General features: G+C 42.7%; 1 protein-coding gene across 5 annotated transcripts; it reads left to right on the forward strand.

The window, feature by feature from the left end:
• Positions 1-584: 584 nt before the first annotated feature.
• On the forward strand, positions 585-26,541 carry LOC121299893 (bromodomain and PHD finger-containing protein 3-like). 5 transcript variants are annotated; one of them, XM_041228103.1, is made up of 13 exons: positions 585-666; positions 10,184-11,627; positions 13,698-13,854; positions 14,134-14,265; positions 15,560-15,688; positions 16,359-16,671; positions 17,221-17,838; positions 18,338-18,787; positions 23,783-23,876; positions 24,191-24,288; positions 24,664-24,761; positions 24,957-25,111; positions 25,516-26,541. In XM_041228103.1, the coding sequence occupies exons 2-13, from the start codon at positions 10,201-10,203 to the stop codon at positions 25,697-25,699; spliced, it is 3,855 nt and encodes a 1,284-aa protein (XP_041084037.1). In that variant the 5' UTR covers positions 585-666; positions 10,184-10,200; the 3' UTR covers positions 25,700-26,541. The 5 variants fall into 5 exon arrangements, with proteins under 5 accessions (XP_041084037.1, XP_041084033.1, XP_041084034.1 ...); XM_041228099.1 differs by lacking the exon at positions 585-666 and adding an exon at positions 1,996-2,292; XM_041228100.1 differs by lacking the exon at positions 585-666 and adding an exon at positions 1,996-2,284.

Raw genomic sequence — 26,541 nt, forward strand, 5'->3', positions numbered from 1 at the left:
AGTTTTAACATTACTTCCCTTGATTTAAATTCAACACTTTTCACAATGTATCTGAGCATCTGGTTAGCCTTTTTTATAGCTTCCCCACATTGTCTAGATGAAGACATTTCTGAGTCAACAAAAACTCCTAGGTCTTTTTCATAGATTCCTTCTCCAATTTCAGTATCTCCCATATGATATTTATAATGTACATTTTTATTTCCTGCGTGCAGTACCTTACACTTTTCTCTATTAAATGTCATTTGCCATGTGTCTGCCCAGTTCTGAATCTTGTCTAGATCATTTTGAATGACCTTTGCTGCTACAACAGTGTTTGCCACTCATCCTACTTTTGTGTCATCTGCAAATTTAACAAGTTGTTAAATGTATTGGAGCTAGTCCTACCTATAAACCAAGTTTAAAATCAGCTACAAGGTTCGGTTATTTACTTTAATGCATGTACACTAGTTATCCCAGTTACAGGGGCTACTTCAGACAGGCAGATCGAAGGGTTAAAACACTTCACTAATGTGAGAGAACATAACCAAACGCTGGGGGTGACGGGCACCAGCAGCTGTTTCGGTGGATTCTGACGTCACGCCGAAGTTGTAAGCCGCTGCTGCGGTGGAAAGCAGAATGGGGTGGAGGGGTGCTCTAGTACGTCACGTTCCACTCGTGCCTGGTCAGGTAAGTCCCGGTTTGCATGTATTTAATATTGATATTAACTGCTGGGTTTCGACTAAGTAGACTACAAACATGCAGTGTTTTCAGCCACGCAATCTGTATTAATTGTAAGCATGTGTTACTACCAGGATGTTTATTTGCGTTAAGGCAGCTGATTTTGCTGAGCTCTCGGTAGTTTTACAAAAATACCTACTGCCCTTTCTCTCAGCTTAAGGCCACTAAGATAATTTACCCGGCTAAAAAAAAAAATAGTAAAAACCACGTGATGAAAACAACAACAGCACTACTTCTATTGTTGCTTTCATATCATATCATATATATATATATATATATATATATATATATATATATATATATATATATATATATATATATTTATAGAATGTAGAAACAAAGAAATTCGATAACGATACAGGCAGGTTTAAAACGATCCAACTTGCTGTTGTAATATTGATTTCGTTTGTTTCGCTTAACAAGCAAGCAGTCTCGTTTAGCTTCATGCATGTGAAGTTCCCTTTCAAGTTTAAAGAGCAGTCGGGGGGAGTATCAATCAGTTAGCTTCCTTAGGAACCGTATTCATATTGACACAATCATTCTGCCACGTGTGTGGGAACTCGTCCAAAAGACGAGTGCAGTAGTTGTACCTGCTGTACCATTGCCTAGGAGACACAAATACAATGCCGTCTACATAGTTTCGCAGTGCCCAGTAAGCTATGTATGAATACTGAATATATATATATATATATAGTGTGTGTGTATGCACTGTTATTGTTTAAGTGTAGTTAGTAAGATTCTATTGGCAGCACACCTGGTTTATAAGCCATGCAAACTCCTTTTTAAATTTCTGGTTATTATTGCCAATCTAATTTTTTTGAGGTTGTGTTATTATAACACACCGGTAATAATTAAGTGTAGTGCAGACGTAGGTTTACGTGGGCTTGAATGGAGTATGAAGACAGCGTTACTGCCAGCACCTACAGTGGGCCTACTACAGTAAAACTGTATATCGCAGGCGCTTACTCGGAACGTAAGGAATAGTTTGTCCGTACAGCACTGTGATGCACACACACGGGTCTCTCTCTCTCTCGTTGGCTTTCTGTTGTGATCTCAGCTGCGGCTAGTCTGTGTGTAATGCTTAAACGGACGGGTCTCTCGTTAGCTTTGTGTTGTGATCTCGGCTGCGGCTAGTCTGTGTACGGGTCTCTGGTTAGCTTTGTGTTGTGTGATCGCGGCTGCACTGAATGTACAGCACGGGGTTTCCATGTTTGCCAGCAAGCCCGGTCATCTTGTGTGTTTTTTTTTTAAGGGGCGTGTTCTAACTGTCTTGATTGAAAGCAAAGGCTTCTTTCCCTAGCCATTGCTGAAAAGAAAAAAAACTCCATTACCAGCACAGGGTCGCAATCTTCTCGGGTTTCTCTTAAAAACCTTAACGTTACAGACTTTCCGGCTCTTATGTTTCTCTAGGAAAACGTTTAGTCGAGACCATTATGGAGGTCTAAAGCCGGAAAATAGACGTTTTTGCCTCCAAAACAGCTGTTTTTCCGGCCACAGCAGAGCGACGACTGGTCCTTTTTTTAAGCTGCCCTGTCTTGCTGCATTCAGTTTGCGTTTTGAGATCAAGGTAAACGTGTAAGTTCAACGATTTCTTTTCTGTTGCGTCCTGTTGTCATTGTAATCTGCTGGTAGTGTGTGGTGTTTTTCATGCTAAGAATGTGGATTGTCATTTACCACTTGTCATTGCTCAGCAAAAGGAAAATAAAGGTTACAAAAAACCGACCACGATTCAGTGGGGAGACGAACCTGTTGTATTAGAGGAAACGCGCAAGTCTGTCGTCGTGGTGTTCACTGTTTTACTTGTGCTTTTATTTATTTTTTAATAAAGGTTTTATTCGGCAAGATTTTTTGGAGAGAAGATGGCCGCCATCTTCTCGCCTTCTGGAAACCATTCGATTCAACCAAGCACTGTTGCTTAAGCCCGCCCCTTCTTTGTGTGGATTGGTCAGGAGAGTGGTAGTTCCGAATTAGTGGTTGCTGATTGGCTTCTTGAACTCAGTTGCGTGGTTTGGGGTTGGGGTGACCCTGGCGGCTCGATATTGAAGAATTTCCTCCACATTATGTTAAAAGGAATAAGACTGCATCAAATAAATGTTTTTAATATAAATATTAGAGACACGTTCCGGAAATAACGGTGTGTGGCGGCATGAGGTGTCTTTTTTGCGGCATTAATGGGTCTGTTTTATCACTGCAGCAGGCACTTGACAATTTTACACGTGGACCCGCCCCCTTAAGAAAAATAAAAACATTTCATCTGAGTTGCAGTTGTGAAAGTAAATATTTTTTAGCTCGACCCCCTGACCTAGTACTGCCCCACTTTTCTTTCCCTTTTGAAGCTTTTCAAAGCTGTCATTTGCAAACGGTGCCAAGATAAATATCATATTCTAGTCTGTGTTGCTGACTGGCGGTTAATATAAACACAGCGTCACTGCCAGTGTCAGTTCTCTACAGATTAGTTATGCGGGCTTGTTTACCTGACCTGCGAGTGTTTCTTTCGAGTGTGTTATCTTGTTAATGCCAGGTGGCTGGCATTTTAATGGGAAAAAAGTCAGACTGTTTGAAGTCTTGTCGCTGTTTTCATTACCCGGCTTTTTTTTTCCTCTCCTCCAAATCACGTGGCAGCAGCTGTGCTGTTACAGTACTTCGCGCAGGCCAGTAGTATCACGTGGTCTGATTTAAGCAAAGCTGATTTTTAGTTTGACACTTAAAAAAAAAAATTGTTTTTACCAGGGTTGCCGTCAGTGATTTTTTTTATTTTATTTTTTATTTTTTGTAACATGCCCGGTAAATTAATATGTAGTGTTTGTGTTGTCATAATAGGCTAATTTTATGCACAGACCTCACTAGTTGCTTTTGACCGGTGTTGTAGTAGGATAAGTATTTCCACAGGTAATAAAAGACAAAAAAAACCCAAACAAATAAATAAAAACATGCAGATTGGATAAACAATTTAAGTGTTTTTTCCCCTTTGCTGCTGTTTGTACAATTTTTAAAAGGTAGTAATATATATATAGTGTGTGTTGTGTGTGTTTCCAGTACTTTTGCATACAGTGTTGTACTGCTGCATGTACCAACAGTAAGCAGTTGTCTCACAGTAAGCAGTTGTCTCAGTGTTTTTGCAGTTGTCTCAGTGTTTTTGCATTTGTCTCACTCACAGTAAGCTAGTTCTGCCCCGTCGGGGGGAATGTAAACAATCAAGGCAGTCAATAAGTCCTGTTTGTTGCTAGTGCATAGAGGCTCCGTTTGTATAGACAATTTCACCGTAAAACTGAACGTTAATATTTGCACATGTGGTATTGTGAAAGGGGGTCATTCTAAATGAGAACTGGTTCTTAGTGGACTCCTGGATAAATAAAGGGTTTGATTTGAGGTGGTACCTGCATGAGCCAGACTTGTAGCCGAGTCCGAGTCCTTGAAACAAAGTCCATTTTCATTCAGCTAGTGGTAGTAGTGGGGGAACAGCTTACCTAACGAACGTTGTCTGAGATCCCTCAGGAAAAAGGCACAAAAAATTATTTGATTTATTTTTTCTAGCTGGATTATTCTATTCACATGCCTTTGTCACTATCTTGTTTTCTTTTGGAATTGGGATACTGTTTGAATGTACCTGAAGTTTACAGATAAGCTTAAGTTCAAGTTTGTGGACGTTGTTTTTCACTTTGATAGAAGCCGTGATCTGGACTATAGAGCTGGTGTAGTGTTAGAAAGTGGTACATCGTCGGAATCTGGTATGCGTACCAAAACTTGACTCATGTAATGTCAGAAAGTGGTATGACGTCAGATTGCAAGTCATGCGCTGTCACGTTTTGGTACAGGTTCAATCATTTGTGATCTAATGGGTGTTTTCCTGTTTTCTAGAGGTACGTTTGCCATTAATTATATATTATTTTTTTGCAAACTCAAACTGGCAACAGACAATTTTTCGAGAAGTCCACTACAAAGTTGCACAAGTAAAAAACAATGTGCAAGAGCCAATGTGTAGATCAGGGTTGGATGATTTAAATCAAGTAAATTTTTTAAATCATGATTTAAAAAAAAAATAAATAAAAAATAAATAAATAAATAAAAATAATTGATTTAATTTTCATTTATACCTATTTTATATAGTTTCTCAAGGAAAAGACATGAAAAGTATGTTTTAAAAACCTTTTATTAACACAAACATCTTAGTCATACTGTCTATAAACTAAAACTTGTAGGGCTGTATTCCGATCATAGCGCAGATGCAAGTGCATGGTGGAACAGTTTTTGCCCCTGATTCTGAGGCACATAAATGGAGCGAAGACGTAAAAAATACTGCACTGAAATGGTTTTCTGAAGACGTGTCTTGCCCTGTTGTAGAGTGCCTTCCCCATCATTAACATATTAACTGGAGTGATTCTGATGACCGCGCAATAGGGTTCCAAATAGACAATTGAGCACTGTGTTAAGAAAGACCCGTTGAAACCAGGTTTATTTAGTAGTGCAATCAGGAACTTTAACAATTGAACACACTATAAAAAGCAAAGTAGTCCTGAGTAACAGCTGTGTGTATGTTTGGACTGACACACAAAGAGGAAATCAAAGAAAGAAAAGTAAAGGAAAAGAATGACTGGGATGAGTGAGGGCTGACTGGTATTTTTCTCTGGCGTACTCCATTGCTAGATTCTTGTAGTTTACATATTGTAGTTCACATTTAGAGGATGCCACAATGATGAATAATTTGCTTTATTCGTGTATTCATTTCAGATTGAGTAATTTTGTTTGGTATGTAACAATTCACAAACCACCATTGCTAACATTCTTAAATTTAGTTTGGAGGTGCTGTAGAGCTACAACTAAGGTACTACTACTTTCCTGCTTTCTTAACTGAAGCTGTTTAGGCATGTGTGAGCAAGCGTAGTGTGCCGAGTACCACTGCACAGGTAAAAAATTAAAGTGACTTTCACCTCTGACTAGAGCATCTACTTTGACTTCAGTTCTGGTAAAACCTGCCAATCTCACTTAGACATTGCCAGAACTGTGTGTGTGTGTGCCATATATATATATATATATATATATATATATATATATATATATATATATATATATATATATATATATGTATATATATATATATATATATGTATATATATATATATATATATATATATATATATATATATATATATATATATATATATATATACACACACACACACACACACACACACACACACACAGTGGCTTGCAAAAGTATTCAGACCCCTGACCAATTCTCTCATATTACTGAATTACAAATGGTACATTGAAATTTTGTTCTGTTTGATATTTTATTTTTAAACACTGAAACTCAGAATCAATTATTGTAAGGTGACATTGGTTTTATGTTGGGAAATATTTTTAAGAAAAATAAAAAACTGAAATATCTTGCTTGCATAAGTATTCAACCCCTGTGCTGTGGAAGCTCCCAGTTTGCACCGATGAAAGAAATTGCCCTAACGAGGACACAATTACCTTACCATTGGCCTCCACCTGTGAACCATTAAAGTTGCTGTCACATTTTCTGGATAAAAACCCCACTGTTGAAGGATCATTGGTAAGGCTGTGAATCTGAAGGAAAATTAAGACCAAAGAGCATTCTACAGAAGTTAGAGATAAAGTAATACAAATGCATAGATTAGGGAAAGGGTACAAAATAATATCCAAGTGTTTGGATATCCCAGTGAGCACAGTTGGATCAATAATCAGGAAATGGAAGCTGCATCACACCACCGAGGCACTGCCAAGAAAAGGCCGTCCCTCAAAACTCAGCGTTCAAACAAGAAGGAGACTTGTGAGAGAAGCCACAGAGAGGCCAACAATCACTTTGAAGGAACTACAGAGTTCAGTGGCTGGGAGTGGAGTAATGGTGCACCAGTCAACCATATCAAGAGCTCTGCATAACACTGGCCTGTATGGGAGGGTGGCAAGAAAGAAGCCGTTACTCAAAAAGTACCATCTGAAAGCACATCTGGAGTTTGCCAGAAAGCATGAGAGTGACCCAGCTGTGATGTGGGAAAAGGTTTTGTGCTCAGATGAGACCAAGATAGAGCTTATTGGCCAAAACTCAAAGCGCTATGTGTGGCGCAAACCTAACACTGCCCATGCCTCAAGACACACCGTCCCTACAGTGAAGTATGGTGGTGGCAGCATCATGCTGTGGGGATGCGTCTCATCAGCAGGGACTGGGCATCTTGTTACAATTGAAGAATGGATGGAGCAAAATACAGGAAAATACGGCAAGAGAATCTGCTTCAGTCTGCTAAAAAACTGAAGCTTGGGAGGAAATTCACCTTTCAGCAGGACAATGATCCCAAGCACAAGGCCAAAGCAACACTGGAGTGGCTCAAGAACAAAAAGGTGAATGTCCTACAGTGGCTCAGTCAAAGTTCTGATCTCAATCCCATTGAGAAGCTGTGGCACTATTTGAAAATTGCGGTCCACAAGCATCGTCCAACCAACCTGAACAACCTGGAGCAAATCTGCCAAGAAGAATGGGCCAAAATCACTCCGACACTGTGTGCAAAGCTGGTACATACTTACCCCAAAAGACTTAAAGCTGTTATTGCAGTGAAAGGTGGCTCTACCAAATATTAATGTGTGGGGGTTGAATATTTATGCAAGCAAGATATTTCAGTTTTTTATTTTTCTTAAAAATATTTTCCAACATAAAACCAATGTCACCTTACAATAATTGATTTTGAGTTTAAGTGTTTTAAAATAAAATATCGGACAGAATGAAATTTCAATGTACCATTTGTACCATTTGTACTATGAGAGAATTGGTCAGGGGTCTGAATACTTTTGCAAGACACTGTGTATATGTGTGTATATGTATGTGTGTGTGTATATGTATATATATATATATATATATATATATATATATATACACACACACACACACACACACACACACACACACTGTGTTCTTAAATAGTATATGTGGTATTGTTTTTATTATTTGTTTTGCAAAACATAACCGTTGTTTCACTTTCATTAAGTCTGTAATACAATGATGCATTTCTGAGATTGTGCTTCAGTTCTTTTGATTTCAGTTAATGTGTGTTTTATTGTTTCTCTTTTACACAAAAACATTATGCTTGTGTATTCCTCGGTGGCCAAAATGTTTGTGTGTTCACACCTGAGATGCAGGTGAGGGGGTGGGGTCCAGGGTGCCAACCGCAGTGGTGAAGCACTGCCCAGCCTGACGCGGCTATCAACAAGATTAAAAAAACGATTAACATTAAAGTATTATATTTAATATTAAAATAATACAAATATACTGTACAGTGTATTTAATAGCCAATTACCCTAAAAAGATAGTAGTGGTCGGTAAATTAACAAAAAGAAACATTGCCGAACCCAGCAAGATATTGCTTAGCTTAAGTTAAAGCACTGCTGAAGGGCAGCAGCCTCGGGAGGGAAAAGGGACAGACGGTGCAAAATAAAGATTTCAAACTGTGAAAAGACCGAAGTTGAACAAATAAGACAAATAGCATTAATTTAAATTTAGAGGAAGTTAGTCAAAGGTAATTACACTTGTGAATTTTATTTTCATATTTAAACAGCTTAAATGTTTTCTGTCTTTACGCAGAGTAACACACCGTGCAAGACTGAGAGGAGCCGAAGTCTTGCTGCTCGTATTTATAGCCTTTGTTGTCTTGGCACATGCGCGCTGATCACCCTGTTTGCTAACCGGCTGCGCTCCATCCAGACATTTCTAAGCCAATCGTAACTAGCCCTGGCCGACGGCTGGCTGCTACTGTGCAGGTGCACGGTGGATTTGGGAGCTAGCACTTCTGAGTGAGCACGGACCGGCTTCAGCCCATTAAACAGATGGGATGAACGTCATTGTTAATGCGCCAGTGTCACGTGAGAGGGGGGGGGAAAGGAAACGCATATCACCCAGGAGAAGGGGAGCGCAATTCATTAAGAGACTGGTGGGTGTTCGGCGAGCAAGCGAACACTGTTAACCAGCCATCCCTGGTATTTCCCCTTTGTGTAGGTTCAAAATGGATTTGTGTGGGGGGGTGTTTTACCCTTCTATTAACTCGCTTCCAGTTTCTTATTCTTACTGTGATTGGCTGCAAAGACAACAGGTTCTAGCCAGTGATTGGACAATGTTTTTCTGGGTGGGTTTTTATTGTGCACAGGTTTCCTAGTAACTATAATCTTATTTGTGTAATAAAAAGGAAGAAAAGACTATCTCCGAGTCACAGAGCCCAAATGTCTGAGTCACACAAGGTCGAGTCCGAGTTTGGTGTGTGCGTGTAAAAGTGTGACAGTATAGTGTTTTGTTATGAGTAGCATTGGTGGGTGAAGGGGTGTGTGGGACCCCCCTTCTATTCCTGTTGCAGTAGGTAGTTTTTCAACTCCAGCCCCATCTCTATGCCCCCCACCCTCCACAAGCCAGTATTTGGACAACTGTCGCTGCTGTCACTTGATTAAGTTGTTATGCCTATTTCCTGGCCACAAGATGTTGTTTCGGGCTGATCCAGTTGAATCCAGCACAGCCCCCTCCTCCCTCCCTCACCTCCCTCACCTCCCTCACCTCCCTCCACCTCTCATGGGCAAGAGAAATCCAGACACCAGAGCAGAATAACAAGTTTAGAAAAATAAAACGGTACGCTGCAACACTGTAAATTGAAACTGTATTGAAACACTTAAACCCACTGGAGGCTCTGCAGTCTGCTTCCTTCTTGGCATTTGGGTGGCAGCTCAGTATGGTAACCCCCCCCCCCCCCCCCTCTATTTTCTTTCTGATTTGCTGCTGTTCTGAAATTGATCTGCATGCTTCAGGGAATTGGGTCTTCACCAGGTGCTGATTTGCTTGTTTACTGCCCAACCTTCTAATTATCTGCTCTTCTGAATTAATGGAATGCATCTAATACACTGTTGCTTGCTGGGTGGTTGGCCTGGTGCAGCGCATTGATATTTTTGGAACCCTTTCATGTGCTGTTATCTGAGAGACAGGGCTGTAATTGTATAGGAATGCTAACCCTCTGTGAAAGGCTTTTGCTGGAAACTTGTGTGTGTTTTCTCTAGGAGTTTATGTGAAAATAAAAGTAGATTTCAGACTAAAAAAAAGGAAGGACTTTTCTTTCTGTGCTTGCCCCCATGTCACCTCTTTCACAGCAATAATATAAGCAGCAATACACACGTGTTACTGGAACTGCCAAGAATCTTTTGACTTTGAATTGCATTGTCACTTGATCAAACTCCCGACTGAGATGCAAACCAGATGCTGCTGATGATTGTCATTGCATTATTTTGCGTATCCCAAGATTCATTTTCATTGCATGTCAGAAATTAAATTGCTAGTTCCCATGGTGAGACATCTGAGTAAAATGTATAGTAATGCTTAAACAACATTTATTTAAACATGTGATTATTATTCATTCTCAGTACAGCTGAGCATGGATCTTCTGTTTCTAACAGTCTTTCCTCTCTGAACGTTCTCTCGCAGCAGCTGGCGGCTGGGAGATGAGGAAGCCTCGGAGGAAGTTGAGACAGGCTGCCGAGGGCCCGCGATCCCCGTCCCCCTACCGCTTGAAGTGCTCGCCCACCCGGGAGACGCTCACCTACGCCCAGGCGCAGAAGATGGTGGAGGTGGACATCGACGGGCGGCTGCACCGCATCAGCATCCTGGACCCGCTCAAGGTCATCACGGAGGACGAAATGATGGCGCAGGACATCAGCGAGTGCAACAGCAACAAGGAGAACAGTGAGCAACCGCTCAGCCCTGCCAAGACTGGCAAGAAGCCGCCGACCGCCAAGGGCAAGAAGAAAGAGCCCGCCAAGAATTCCTCTTTGGGTGTGGGGGGCGGAGGAGGAGGGGGGTCTCACCATCACCACCACCACCACCACGCCCTGCCCAAGCCCACCTTCAAAATCCTGGAGTCCTTCACTCCGACGGACGCCCCGCCCCTACCGGCCGCCTATTACCGCTACATGGAGAAGTCGGTGGATGAGCTTGACGCCGAGGCGGAGTACGACATGGATGAGGAGGACTTCGCCTGGTTGGAGATGATTAACGATAAGCGCAGGTCCGACGGGCACGCCTCGGTCTCCCCGGACACTTTCGAGGTGCTCCTGGACCGGCTCGAGAAGGAGTCCTTCTTGGAGAGCCGGAGCCAGGGCCCCTCTCAGACGGTCATCGACGAGGACGCCTTCTGCTGCGTCTGCCTGGACGATGAGTGCCACAACAGCAACGTCATCCTCTTCTGTGACATCTGTAACCTGGCTGTCCACCAGGAATGCTACGGCGTGCCCTACATCCCCGAGGGCCAGTGGCTGTGCCGCTGCTGCCTGCAGTCGCCTGCCCGGCCTGTGGACTGCGTCCTTTGCCCCAACAAAGGCGGGGCCTTTAAACAGACGAGCGACGGTCGCTGGGCGCATGTGGTATGCGCCATCTGGATCCCTGAGGTCTGCTTTGCCAACACAGTGTTCCTGGAGCCTGTGGAAGGGGTGGAGAACATTCCCCCTGCCCGCTGGAAGCTGACCTGCTACATCTGCAAGCAGAAGGGGGTGGGCGCCTCCATCCAGTGCCACAAGGCCAACTGCTACACCGCCTTCCACGTGACCTGCGCCCAGCGGGCTGGCCTCTTTATGAAGATCGAACCTGTGCGGGAGACCAGCGTTCATGGGACCACGTTCTCTGTCAAGAAGACAGCCTTCTGCAAGGCCCACTCCCCGCCGGGCACCGCAAGGAAGAAAGGGGCCGCGTCCAACAGCGAGGGGGAAGAAGAGGAAGAGGAGGAGGATGAGGACGAGACAAGGGCCCATGCGCACCACAAGCGCACCCTCAAGAAGGTGTCCAAGCTGAAGCGCAAAATAAAGAAGTCGATGGAGGTGGCAGCCAGGCGCTCCGCCATGCCTATGGTGATGGTGCCACAAATCCCTTCGCACAGGTGGGTGAGGTTCAGGCTGCAGACTTACTATTTTCTTTGGTTTGGGTGTCTGTTTAACCGCTTGGTGTCCTTCATACTCGACAGAGTCAGAGTAAAGGTCTTAGTCTGTATGATAAGATTTTGGTTCACAATTTACAGTAAGCAGCATAATTGTTGCAGAATGCTTTCAGCTTTGTGGTAAATTTCACAATTCGTTTTGACGGTACATTGAACATGCCTGTGTTTTACTGAGTAAGGATCAGCCCCTAGCTTTCTAGCCTAAATGTGAGTCAGCTATTGAAATGATAGGTAATGACACGGCAATGTCTTTTAAATGTGTATGTAAGCACAATACTGCTGTTTCTAAGGAAAGATTTGTAGTTCAGGGGCCGTGTTGCAGAACAATTTCCTAACTTGCTTTCCTCTTATCTTTCATGGCTAGGATAGGATTTTTCCTAACTTGGTATTAAAAAAGCATTTCCTAAGTCAGCAGTGTCTCCAATTTCCAAAGTGTCTCCTTCTATCCTAACATTAGTTAGGAAATCCTAATTAACTAAAATCTAGTTAACAACAATAAATTAAGTGCCGCTATTTTAAAAAAAAAAAAAAAAAAAAAAAAAGCAGCGCAATTATTCTATTTCAGTCATAAACACCATTTTATTAGGAATGGCAACCTACTGCAATATCTCACAGCTAAAGTAAAGCTAAAAATTAGAATAGTACTGTGATGTTCGTGCCTCCTGTGTGAAAGACAGTGTGTAATATAATTGTGTACATTAGAGTCCAAACTTGTATTGTTAGAGTTACATTACATATATGAGCCACTTGTTGTAGTTCAATGGAGCGTCTCGCTGTGTAATATAGTAACATGGCAGAATCAACACAGAATACTTAATATGTTACTTCTCAGTAAAGTTTGAAATATCAGTTATTATAGTGATCATAATCAGTGACTTGTGAGCATGTCTAACACCAGCTCCTTGCTGTCCCGTACATATGAACCACCTTCTCTCACGGGAGGTTGGGCTGGATCTAGGTGTTACACACAGCTTAGTGTTAGAGGTGCACGTCCCAAAATATACAAAGGGATCATTATGGTTCGCTGTAGAATATGCTGTATATAGTAAGACCTGAATGTCCAAAAATGTGTGCAGTACAAAACTTAAAATCTAAAGCATAACAACAGTAATACATCTGCATAATTTTCATGCATGGATTGTTCACATCTTGCAAATTAAGAATTTTCTTTTTCTAACTGACAGATAGGAAGGGTTACCCCGAGTCCTAAATGTCAGGAAAGAAACTTAGCAAATGACCAAGTTAGGAACGTTCTGTCTTATGTTATTTCTTATCTTAAATTAAGACAGGAAAATAAGTTAGGAGAGCATTTTCAGTACTATCAACTCTCCTAAACTTCAGTGAGAACATTCTATCCATGAAGATAAGAGTGTCACTTAGGATGCTTTTGTAATATGGCCTTATGTTAAAAATGCCTACGTTTTGAATGCTCTGTGAGTGTCTGAAGTGTTGTAAACTGACATGTTCGCTCGGTCGCTGGTGCCAGAGTTGCTTAAGGTGGGTTTACTGCAGGGTTATTTTGTCAGCCTTACTCTTTTTATTATCCTATGTGGTTTAGCACTGAGGGTTAACAAGGTTTTAAACATGGTTTGTAGAAACTGCAGTATATCTGTCCAAAATATTGCTGTTTTTTGTTGTGCGATCGTGATAAACGGCTAAAAACATCAAACAATCGTAGATTTAAACACAGGAGCTGCTAGCAGATTACTCTGTGGGAGACCTGAAGATAAATCTCATTGATTTTTAACTGAAGAAAAGGAAGTCTTTATATTTTCCGCTACCTTTAGAGGCAGAGGTGGCACTCGTGGGGTGAAGAAGCTTACCAACCCCTCCTTGATCTGAGATCAAATAAAACCCAGAAATAATGTTTTAGTGCAGCATGCACACTGAAGAGTCAAACAGGCTTTTAAAGAGGGAACAAAAACTGTTTGGACAATATGAAACATTATCCAGTCCTGGTTTCATAATAATATAACTCTAACGATAATGTAACGATTTCAATTTTTTGCACAGGTTAAATAAAATCTGCACTGGTGTTTCTGTTCAGAGGAAGAACCAGTTCATGCAGAGGCTGCACAATTACTGGCTGCTGAAGAGGCAGTCCAGGAATGGCGTTCCCCTGATTCGCAGGCTGCACTCGCACTTGCAGTCCCAGAGAAACACAGAACAGGTAAGGGTGGTGGGGGGAGGAGGGACGGGTCTCCTGTCCTGACAGCCACCAGCAACCCCTTGGATCGACAGACAGTCGCACAACTAAAGGGGGTAGAAATCTCTGCAAAAGACGCAGCTGCAGTTGGACATGGCAGTGTGTTTACTGTGTTTCAGTATAGACCTTTTACACGTGAGCCTTGTGATATGATAACTGTTTTTTTTCTATTTTTTTTCCTTAAAGAATTTAGTCAGGTGTCTGCCTGCCGCTGCTGACACTGCTGTTCTGTTGCGTTCGCAGGCGGAACCGGACGAGAAGACGAGCGCGGTGAAGGAGGAGCTCATGTACTGGCAGAAGCTGCGGCACGACCTGGAGCGGGCGAGGCTGCTGGTGGAGCTGATCCGCAAGAGGGAGAAGCTGAAGAGAGAGCAGGTGAGGGAAGGGGTGGTGCGGCGCAGATACAGCTCCTGTGTTTCAGCTCAAATGAAAGTCTGTCCACTGTCGGGAAGCTGAGATGAGTTTGAAAGCTTTAGCGCCATGAATCCAGGCGAGCATGGCTCTTTTGAATTGTGGTTGATGCTCGGTTGAGGTGTGTGTGGTCACTGGTTCCAAACACAGAAAATTGCAAATAACCTTTCTTAAGTTTACACAACTAAGTTTTTGCGCAAAGAGCCAACTTCCCAACGTTTCAGTATGTTTAACATACATTTGTCAACATGTCTGCCATTCACTATATAGCTAACGATGTAACAATCTACTTTTCCTTTCTGTTTATTCTTTGAGCAAAAACTTAACAGATGTTTACATATGAAAAGCAATAACTTACCTTTAACTTAGTGTTGCTTTCAGTATTTCCATACTTCACTGCACACAGACTTAATTTTCTAGACATTCTCAAATCTTAAACTTCTCTGCATATAAATGTGGACTCACCACACCTCTAAGTATTAAATATGGTGTCATGGCGAAGTGTGCATTATTTTGAGATGTGTTTTGATGTCAAAGTACATCTCATTTTATAATACAGAAAGTAAAAATGTAACCACGGCAATTAAAATATTTATAGCATAAGTAATGATGCAGATAAAATGCAATGAAACACGGACATGTCTCAAAATAATGCAAAACGGACAGCCGACCGCACCCAACTTAATGCCGCATGTAATAGTGTGGAATTTGTTGAAATAAAAAAAATAAAAAGGCATTTTAAAGTTATTGTTGCTGTTCCACCAGTATTGTGCACCTGTCCTGAATAATTAATCTCAGTCTCTAGAGATCGGGGGCGGATGTTTTTAAGACTGACCTGGGTCTTTTATATTTACCTGTCTGTGGTAAAGTCCTCTCTGCCCTGTGCTTGTGGGTTGGATCCAGCCCTGTGCTTGTGGGTTGGATCCAGCCCTGTGCTTGTGGGTTTGATATAACTTGTACACTAGTCCACTCCTACTTGCACCTTTATTTGTTTCTGAGGTGAGACCGTATCCAGCAGAAAGGATGCCAATGTTTAAATAATTACACTTGCCATTGGGTTTGCGCTCAAACAGGACAGCTGCTGAATGAAACGTTCCAGCCTCTGACAGCTGTATTTAATATGAGCCACCTCGTACAGATCAATAACGTATTTCTGTGGAGGATTTCTCTGCTGCTAAAACTATGACTGAACTCCATAGTTTTCCAGAGTACTCCAGAGTTTAAAATGTGTTTCTTGTCATTGTTGTTGTGTTTGCAGGTTAAAGTCAGTCAAGCTGCAATGGAACTGCAGCTCACTCCCTTCATCGTACTCCTGCGCACAACCCTGGACCAGCTGCAGGAGAAGGACTCGGCACAGATCTTTGCAGAACCAGTTGACCTGAAAGAGGTACCTGCTGGCCTGACGGAGACTGCTGCACTGTTTTTATGTAGTTGGCTAATGATCTGACTCATGCAGTATATCTTCTTGGAACAAACTGAACAGTCACATGCATATCTGTTTCCTTTCTTTATGCTTGGATGTGAAAGGAAAAGGCTTTCACAGCCCCCGATTTAACACTAGTCTTGGAGTTAGTGTAGTTAGTGATAGAGATGACCTTACCTAAGATAACATTGGGCAGGGTTCGTGCTAGTCTGCTGTCTACGCATTGGATGGTGGGTCTCGTGAACTGAGTCGTCCAATTTGTCTTCATGTTTAATAAATTTATTCCTTCAGTTTTTATCCTGATGAATGATTTAGAAATCAAAATGACTACACTTAGAGGATAATTGGTGTTAATTGGGCTAATTTCCCATTCCATTTGAGAGCAGGTGTCTGAATGTGTGTTGGTTGTGTGATGTCATGTGGAGAGAATCTTCTTCTAAAAGAAATGTACCCATAACAGAATGTTCTTGAAGGGCCTGTGAAAAACACTTATTAGAACTTCCAGTACAGCGCAGCTACAGCTGCTTTCATGTCTGCAAGCTCATATAACTTGTACATTAAGCCAGTTCACAGTATAAAGACACTCCCTTTATCCTGTACATAGTCACATTATCTCCCCCTCTCCTCACTGCAGGTCCCAGATTACCTGGAGTTCATCTCCCACCCGATGGATTTTGCCACCATGCGAACGAAGCTGGAGTCTCATGGGTACAGGACCTTGGGCGAGTTTGAAGTGGACTTCAACCTCATTGTCAGCAACTGCTTGAAATACAACGGCAAAGACACGATATTCCACCGGGCCGCGGTGCGCCTACAAGAGCTGGGCGGAGCTATCCTGAGACACACCCACCGGCAGGCAGAGAACATCGGCTTCGACCGGGAAACGGGCATGCACCTCAGAGAGTCTCCCAGAACAGAGGACTTCTACCGCTTCTCCTGGGAAGACGGTCAGTGGAGCCCAAAGATTCAATAACCATGTGTTTTCCTATAATTATTATTTAATAATAATAGTAATAATAATAATAATAAATATAAATGTTATGGCTGTGGGAGGGGAAAAAAAAACAAACAACAAAAAACAACTTGTGTCTAGATAATTTTTAAACACCTTTACTTTTACAAACTTAGCAGGGAGAGGGAGAGGGAGAGAGCGCGCAAGGCGGGGGGTACAACGAAAGCTCAATAAAAGTTTGTAGAAGCCAGGATGTCCTTTTTTTGTTTCTGTTTGTTTTTTTGTTTTTTTTAACTGTACTCTTAATAAATAAATGTATGGGATAAGTAAAGACGGTGACATTTAGCTGCAAAATGACTTGGGTCAAAACTATTGGAAGGACCCTGGCTTGACCAAACAAGATCTTCTTCCTGCTAGCATTTCTAATGTTCTGCTGTGTTGTGGCGATGAATAAAAATAACTTTGATCAAAAAATATTTAGCTTCAAATCGGTAACGTTTCCTTTTCCATTTGCCTCTGCCCCTCTGCTCTCCTCTGAACGCAGTGGACAGCATCCTGGTCCCGGAGAACCGTGTGCACCTGTCCCTGGAGGATCAGCTGAAGGAGCTGCTGGACAAGCTGGACATAGTGAGCTCCATGCGCTCAAGCGGCGCCCGCACGCGCAGGATACGCCTGCTCCGCCGTGAGATCAACAGCATCCGGGGTAAGAGACTGCTGCACAACGGGGAGCGTGGCCGACACCCGCGGGGGGAGGAGACCGACCGGGAGCACAGCCAACACCCGCGGGGGGAGGAGACCGACCGGGAGCACAGCCAACACCCGCGGGGGGAGGAGACCGACCGGGAGCACAGCCAACACCCACGGGGGGAGGAGACTGACCGGGAGCACAGCCAACACCCATGGGGGGAGGAGACTGACCAGGAGCACAGGCAACACTCGCAGGGGGAAGAGACTGACCGGGAGCACAGCCAACCCCAACGGGGGGAGGAGACCGACTGGACGCACAGCCAACACCCGCGGGAGGAGGAGACCGATCGGGAGCACAGCCAACACCTGCAGGGGGAGGAGACCGACTGGGAGCACAGCCAACAGCCGCGGGGGGAGGAGACTGACCGGGAGAAACCCCAGGGCGAGGAGCGAGGAGGCAGCCCTGACAGAGCAGGTGTGTTTTACCCAATAGAGCCTTTAACTGTTTCAGAGGGTTTTACAGATCCCTGATTGTTAGCACTGTTGCTGGAATATAATTCTACTATATTGCTGCTGTGGCACATAATTGTTCTTTTGCCAATACTAGAAGAGTCCCGTTCCTTTGTAAATCTGCTTGGGCATTTGGAGATGGTAATGTCTCCACCATGTAGCTCATAAGCCACTGAATAATGTGTACATATCACTGATGTAAAGTACGAATCACTGATTTAATGTGAGGGGAGTGTGAATCGATTTCACCTGGGTTATCTCATGGTCCTGTGATTTGTCACATGATAGGGCTGGGCTGTATATAGGGCACACTTATTATTATTATTATTATTATTAAGTAATAGTAGGTATCCTTCACATGATGTATTGTGTTGCTGTCATCTTGTGCAGTGAGAGCGAGAGACGTGGTTAGAATTGTCTTGGACTGGTTCTTGTGTCCTAAATTTTTTTTCCCTTTATTACAGGTGACACAAAATCCACCCCGCCACCCACCCTGGAGCTCACGGGACCCCCACCTTCCCTCACAGATTTTGATGCCCATGAAGAGCCGCCCACCCTCAAGCCTGTGGGAGGGGGGGTCGAGGGCAGGGCTCAGAGCCGACTGCATAAGCGTTTGAAATCGGACAGCGAGGTCCTGAACAGCAAGCGGCTCCAGAGGGAGAGGGAGCACGACGGCGGAGCCGCAACCCAGCGGCTGCTCAGCGACAGCGGCGTCAACGGGCTGAGCGGCAGCCCCATTCCTGGTGTAGGCAGGCGCACCTCCGTCCTCTTCAAGAAAGCCAAAAATGGAGTGAGGCTGCAGAAGGGCTACGAGAGCCCGCTACACAACGGGGACGAGCACGGACCCCCAGCCCTCAAGAGTGGCACCTCGGACAGCGATGGGGAGAAACCCTCACGCAGGGCGGCAGAGGCAGGTGAGGGGAGTCCCACCGGCTAATGCAGTGGTCGTCACTGTTTTTTCTTTTTTTTTTTTTTTTTTTTTACACATTTTGCTTATTTCTTGCAAGGTCACAAATGAAAAATGACAGATTTATTAAATGGCGCAAGAGTCGGAGAACACAGGGTATTGAACTGGAATCACTTGTAGTTCCTTTGCTGCTACGTCAGTGTTCAGGATCGTTGGTGCCTGTTGTGGGCACAACACTGGTCTTCCGGGCGCGAATTTGCCAACATGTGCAGTTTCGAGGGCCACTGGGCTGATGGGTTAGGTCTGAGGGCCACGTTTGTGTAACTTGGCATGGAGGTGCTGGCTGGATTAAAACTGCAATGGATAAAATTTATTAATGTGAAAGCCAGGACTAGATAGATTAAAAACAAAATCTAGCGGCTGCCACCATAGAGTTTTAAGACTAAGAGGCCCATGAGTAGATGTACTAAAGTGTTGCGCCTGTCTAGGGTGAAATGTACTAAACATGCGCAATGCTGTTTCCTTTTTAGGGAATGCTTTGCGGCAGCAGTTTTTCATTGCGGTTCAAATGAGAATGTAATCATGAGTTCTCCTTCATAAATTCGAAAGAAGGGGCGGTGATAGTGCAAATGAGGGTCCTATATTGTAATGAGATGGACTAAAGCTACCAGCAATTGCAACACTTACATCAGTTTGTTAAAAACTGAAAGCATGTTTTAAACAGTCGCAATTGTTGCTGGCATTTCCCAGTCAGCTTTTTGACTTGCATTGCCAGTTGTGTTCAATGTATTTGAGGCGAACACCCAAATACCTATTCTCCCTAAAAGCAGGGTGTGCTTACAAGCCTTGAAAACGAATTTCTATGATGTTTCAGGTTTCCCCAACGTGTTGCGAGCAGTAGACTGCACACATTTATTTATTTATACATTTATTGCATTTATGTAGCGCTTTTTATACAAAAGTATTGCAAAGCACTGTAAAGTGCATAGCTGAAAAAAAAAAAAGAACCAACCACAATGCACATACAACTGCCACGATCACACCATTTTTTTAAACAACATATTTTAATTAACTGTATACATAATACAAAAGCAGCAATTTTAAAGTTACATTAAAACCCTCTAAAATAAGAAAAAAAAAATTTAAAAGTGCGTTTTTAGTCTCGACTTCCATTTCAAGTAAGGCAGAGCATCCCATAATTTTGGAGCGCTACAAGAAAAAGCCCTGCCTCCTCCCATGTTGCTTTTGTTGCCCCTCGGAGTAACCAGCAGCCCCGCATCCTGTGATCTCAGAGTGCGGTTTGGAAGATACAGGGTCAGTAACTCCTGCTAATAACTAGCTGCTAATCCATTGAGGGTCTTGTAAGTTAACAGCAAAATCTTAAAATCCATTCTTGATTTGTGCCGCTAACCCCTCCAGCTCATTCTGAGCATCTGTGTAGGAATAGGAAACACACCTATACTGTTAATGTGCAGGTGGTTTGTAATTGTGCCCAGTTTAGCACTGCACCCCTGACTAACTTAAATAAAAACTGACTCTATACATTTGGCTTGTAGACTACGCATGATAATACAAATTAGTGGTACAATGCAAAATTTGTTGCTGGTCCCTTGAAATGCATATTGACGAGAATTGACTGTCCTCCTCTTAGCATCATAACTTGTTAGTGCAGAGCCATGATCTATTTTGTGTTAATTGACAGGCTACTAAGTAGGCCAAGTTAATAATAATAATAATAATAATAATAATAATAATAATAATAATAAATGCTAAAATCATTGTTTTCAGTTTAAAATAATCTTATTTGCAGTGCACACCAATGCGTACAATGCAGCAGCATAATTTTATTCTGATTTACCGGTAGCCTACAGGCTAAAGAAAGTGCGCTAGCTATTCATGTGATTGTACTACTGTACTGTATACTATATAGGTGTACTGTACAGATGTATACGTTTTTCAATAATATAATGTGTAGCCTACCCAAAGCACATTTAGTGTTATTTCAGCTCAATATACATTACAAATGATTTATACATTAAAAGTACATTGAGCACTATATATATGTGTGAGATTTTATTGCATTTTTTTAAAACCCGACACCTCCTAATGTCAGACATATTGGGTTTAGCGAGGGGCTGCTGTAGGACTACGCAAAGCTTTTTGATAGAAACCCATTTATTTGCGGGTGAAGGTGGGGCCCCCACTATAGAATCTGATGGGATTAAACTGCCTTTCATTATTGATTCAAGCAAACGTGGTACGGCTCTCGCAATGCCAGAGATCTCACTTGGATGAAGTAACGCATTTAAGTGAGTAGGTTGCGGCTCTCTTTTATTAGCATGTTTTCTCTTGGTGCATACAACGAAATGTATACTTTTCGAATTTTTTTGTTGCAACAGAAATGCAGATTGCGGTATGTTTGCGCTGCGACTGGCCCGTTTTGGTAATCCTACCCTTCGCTTTACCAGAGTACCTAAACCACCATAGACAAAGACAGGTTTATACAATAAATAGATTGGAAAGACAGTTCTCCTGTGCAAGCTTCTGCTGTCACCTCTGGGTGTCACCCAAGAGCTGCTACAGAAGAGCTCTGTGCAGCACTGCACTGCCCATTTCTTAGGGAATTAAATAGTTACAAGAAAGATCAAAATGCAACATAGGGTATTCAGTGTGTGTGTGTGTGTGTAGTGCTGGTTGCAGTAATGATGATGTGTTGTGTGTGTATGTGTTTAGTGCTGGTTGCAGTAATGATGATGTGTTGTGTGTGTAGTGCTGGTTGCAGTAATGATGATGTGTTATGTGTGTAGTGCTGGTTGCAGTAATGATGATGTGTTGTGTGTGTAGTGCTGGTTGCAGTAATGATGATGTGTTGTGTGTGTATTGCTGGTTGCAGTAATGATGGTGTGTGTGTGTGTGTGTGTGTGTGTGTGTGTGTGTGTGTGTAGTGCTGGTTGCAGTAATGATGATGTGTTGTGTGTGTGTGTGTGCTGGTTGCAGTAATGATGATGTGTGTGTGTGTGTGTGTGTGTGTGTGTGTGTGTGTGTGTGTGTAGTGCCGGTTGCAGTAATGATGATGTGTTGTATGTGTGTGTGTAGTGCCGGTTGCAGTAATGATGATGTGTGTGTGTGTATGTGTGTGTGTGCTGGTTGCAGTAATGATGATGTGTTGTATGTGTGTGTGTAGTGCCGGTTGCAGTAATGATGATGTGTGTGTGTTGTATGTGTGTGTAGTGCTGGTTGCAGTAATGATGATGTGTTGTATGTGTGTGTGTAGTGCTGGTTGCAGTAATGATGATGTGTTGTGTGTGTATTGCTGGTTGCAGTAATGATGATGTGTGTGTGGTGTGTGTGTGTGTGTGTGTAGTGCTGGTTGCAGTAATGATGATGTGTGTATGTGTGTGTGTGTGTTGCAGTAATGATGATGTGCAGTGTGTGTGTGCTGTGTTGTGTGTGTGTGTGTGTGTGTGTGTGTGTGCTGGTTGCAGTAATGATGATGTGTTGTGTGTGTAGTGCTGGTTGCAATAATGATGATGTGTTGTGTGTGTGTGTGCTGGTTTTAGTAATGATGATGTGTTGTGAGTGTGTGTGATGTGCCAGTTGCAGTAATGATGTGTTGTGTATGTGTGTGTGTGTGATGTGCCGGTTGCAGTAATGATGATGTGTTGTGTGTGTGTGTGTAGTGCTGGTTGCAGTAATGATGATGTGTGTGTGTGTGTGTGTGTGTGTGTGCTGGTTGCAGTAATGATGATGTGTGTGTGTGTGTGTGTGTGGTTGCAGTAATGATGATGTGTTGTGTGTGTGTGTGTAGTGCTGGTTGCAGTAATGATGATGTGTTGTGTATGTGTGTGTGTGTAGTGCCGGTTGCAGTAATGATGTGTTGTGTATGTGTGTGTGTGTAGTGCTGGTTGCAGTAATGATGATGATGATGATTGTGTGTGTGTGTGTGTGTGTGTGTGTGTGTGTGTGCAGTGCTGGTTGCAGTAATGATGATGTGTGTGTGTGTGTGTGTGTGTGCTGGTTGCAGTAATGATGATGTGTGTGTGTGTGTGTGTGTAGTGCTGGTTGCAGTAATGATGATGTGTGTGTGTGTGTGTGTGTGTGTGTGTAGTGCTGGTTGCAGTAATGATGATGTGTGTGTGTGTGTGTGTGTGTAGTGCTGGTTGCAGTAATGATGATGTGTTGTGTGTGTAGTGCTGGTTGCAATAATGATGATGTGTTGTGTGTGTGTGTGTGCTGGTTTTAGTAATGATGATGTGTTGTGTGTGTGTGTGATGTGCCAGTTGCAGTAATGATGTGTTGTGTGTGTGTGTGTGTGTGTGTAGTGCTGGTTGCAGTAATGATGATGATGTGATTGTGTGTGTGTGTGTGTGTGCTGGTTGCAGTAATGATGATGTGTGTGTGTGTGTGTGTGTGGTGCAGGTGATGGTGTGTGTGTGTGTGTGTGTGTGTGTGTGTGTGTGCTGGTTGCAGTAATGATGATGTGTGTGTGTGTGTGTGTGTGTGTGTGTGTGTGTGTGTGCTGGTTGCAGTAATGATGATGTGTTGTGTGTGTGTGTGTGTGCTGGTTGCAGTAATGATGATGTGTTGTGTGTGTGTTTAGTGCTGGTTGCAGTAATGATGATGATATGTGTGTGTGTGTGGTGCTGGTTGCAGTAATGATGATGATGATGATGATGTTGGTGTGTGTGTGTGTGGTGCCGGTTGCAGTAATGTGTGTGTGTGGTGCCAGTTGCAGTAATGTGTGTGTGTGTGTGTGTGTGTGTGTGTGTGTGTGTGTGTGTTGTGTGTGTGATGTGTGTGTGTGTGTAGTGCCTGTGTGTGTGTGTGTGTGTGTGTGTAGTGCTGGTTGCAGTAATGATGATGTGTTGTGTGTGTAGTGCCTGTTGCAGTAATGATGATGTGTGTGTGTGTGTGTGTGTATAGTGCTGGTTGCAGTAATGATGATGTGTTGTGTGTGTAGTGCCGGTTGCGGTAATGATGATGTGTTTTGTGCTTTGCACAGGGTTAACGAATGGCTTTGGAAAGCACACGCAAAGCGGCTCAGACTCGGAGTGCAGTTCATCATTCACCGCTGCTGTGCCGTTTGAGAAAGACGGGTAAGAAACCTTGCATCATTCAGACTTCCACAAAGGACCATCTGAAAAGGCTGTTTCACTGCTTAGACTGTAGTGTATTCATGTTTATTATTATCGTTGTTATCATTATTGTTTGTGGTATTATTGCATTTCTAAGTGAGACAACCAAGTCAAAAGGTAAAGCAACAGCTTTCGAAATTAATATGGCTAATTAGTTTTCCATTTTACTTTGTTAGTTGTCAATACAAAGTTGGTTACGGGGTTAGATTACCATTTCCAGCACTATTTGGCTATTGAATAGCAAATTTAAAAGCTAAATACATTTTGTCTTGCAGGAGCACGTCTCCTCCCAAACGCAGTCGTGGAAAGCCAGCACTTTCCAGGGTTCCCTTTCTAGAGAGCGTCAATGGGGACTCTGATTACACCTCCACAGGTAGGAGCGAACTTTTACCTGTCAGTGCTGCGCTGGGTCCTCTGGAGCCCGGGCGCTCAGCCCCGCCGAGTGCTGCGCTGGGTCCTCTGGAGCCCGGGCGCTCAGCCCCGCCGAGTCCACATCTAGACACCTGCATAGTATACACACAGTAGTGATGCAGTTCTTTCTTACCTGCTCCCAGTAAACTGCATGCATGAGCAAATCTTGGTAGAAGCCCAGTTGCAGGGAATTAATTAGTCTCATTTTATATTTGCTGGAGTTTAAACATCATGATTAAACCCAGATATGATCTAGAAACATGCCCCCTAACAATAGTGTGTGTGTGTGTTTAACACACTGAATACATTTATCACATTGTTTCTGTTTTTTTGATAGGCAGAAATATCTTGATGCCATTTGAAAGCAATGCAGAACTGGAGACTTTGGACCTTGTGTGGGCAAAGTGCAGGGGGTACCCTTCATATCCGGCGCTGGTGAGTTCATACTTGGGGGTGGGGGTTAAGGTGCTGTATCTACATACTTATATACTACCTTTTATTAGCTTGAGTGTTCATGAAACCTCTCAGCGGTTTTTTACAATGTTGAGATTTTATACAGCTGCCCTATTTTTGCATTATTCTCACTGCTGCAGCTCCCTGAAGTTTGTCTGTTTGTTGAATTATTGTCAGATTATCGACCCCGAGATGCCGCGGGAAGGTTTGCTGCACAATGGGGTCCCGATCCCGGTCCCTCCTTTAGATGTGCTGAAGCTGGGGAAGCAGATGCAGACCGAAGCAGAGGACAGGCTCTTTCTCGTCCTTTTCTTTGACAACAAGAGGACCTGGTGAGTGGAGAGAGAGAGGGCGCGCTGCCGCTGCAGTTTCTGCCGTGCCATTTGCGACTCCTTTTTTAAAACTCCGTCTCGTGTTCCTGTTCAGTTTGTACACAAATGTAATTCCTTGGTGTTTTTTTTAATTGACTGCATCCTTCCATGCTCTATAATATTCCTTCCTCAGTTTTTACTGGCTATTGAAAGGAAAAGGTGCTGCTCACAAACAACAAGTTACACAAGCAAACTGCTCTGCAGCTATCCACTAGCGTTTAGAATAAGAAAGTTTCAGAGATTAAACATCTTTTGAAAATTAACGCAAGATCCTCAGAACTTTTTTGGGAGTAGCGTTTTTTAAACATTTAAAATCTCCACAGCCCTGGGTCACTTTTTGTAATGTTTGTTTCTTTTGACCCCAGGCAGTGGCTTCCCCGTGACAAAGTCATGCCCCTGGGAGTGGAGGACACAATGGATAAGCTGCGCATGATGGAGGGGCGGAAGACTAGCATCCGCAAGTCCGTCCAGGTGGCGTACGACCGCGCCATGATGCACCTGAGCCGTGTGCGGGGGGATCACGCCTTCATCACCTCCAGTTACCTCTAGAAACACAAAACAAGGCTGTGTTTGTATTAAAGGACAACCAAAACTATTGAAGTACTGTTCCGCAAAAACGCCACAAGAGCTTTTTTATTTTATTTGAGTTCTATTCATTTTTTCACATCTTTCTAAAGAAGGAAAGTTAAGAGGAAAAAAGCATCACTGCCATTTCTTGTAATATAATTGCTTTTTACTTTTAATCTTTTATGAACCACTTCTTGTACATGGAAAGCACATTTTCATGGTACTCCTTGTTTTTGCAATGAATTTTCGGAGGGCACTACGGGCTAGACAATTATGTAAATACTTGTAAAATAATGTTATAAATTATTGTTGGCTGCACCATTCATTACGCTTCTCTGGTGCTTACAGCTCCCTTTTTTTAAACCACAAAAATGTAATTTATTTAAAAGAAAAAACCATGTCGTTTTGACAATTGAAAATACTAGCAAGTTATTATATATATATATATATATATATATATATATATATATATATATATATATATATATATATATAAACAAAAAAGACAACGAATAAGCAGTGGACTTGTGTGACCTTGTGTAACGTTATAATAAGGTTTTAAAAACATTTTTATTACATTTCATTTGTAATGTTTTTGAGATGTTGATATGGGACCTAAATGTTGCTGGTAGTCCACTGTAAAGCACAGGATGTTGTATTTATTGTAGAAAGTGTTTATTTGCTTTCTAGATCTGTTTATAACATGGCTATGAGAGAAATGAGAGAAATTATATGCTTGTACAAAATGCAGATTTTACCTACTATATAACCTGACTGTCTGAAAGTATATTTTCTCTCTCGAGAAATAAATGTTCTAATCTACA

This window comes from Polyodon spathula, chromosome 25 (genome assembly GCF_017654505.1).
Source record: "Polyodon spathula isolate WHYD16114869_AA chromosome 25, ASM1765450v1, whole genome shotgun sequence".
NCBI lineage: Eukaryota > Metazoa > Chordata > Actinopteri > Acipenseriformes > Polyodontidae > Polyodon > Polyodon spathula.

What these genes read in the sequence shown, in the direction of transcription:
- LOC121299893 (XM_041228103.1), top strand. Translation starts at nt 10,201, where the DNA reads ATGAGGAAGCCTCGGAGGAAGTTGAGACAGGCTGCCGAGGGCCCGCGA. An exon ending in AGGCAGCCCTGACAGAGCAG is followed by an intron (nt 17,839 to 18,337) that starts GTGTGTTTTACC and finishes CCTTTATTACAG; the next exon opens with GTGACACAAAATCCACCCCG. An exon ending in CTCTGATTACACCTCCACAG is followed by an intron (nt 24,289 to 24,663) that starts GTAGGAGCGAAC and finishes TTTTTTTGATAG; the next exon opens with GCAGAAATATCTTGATGCCA.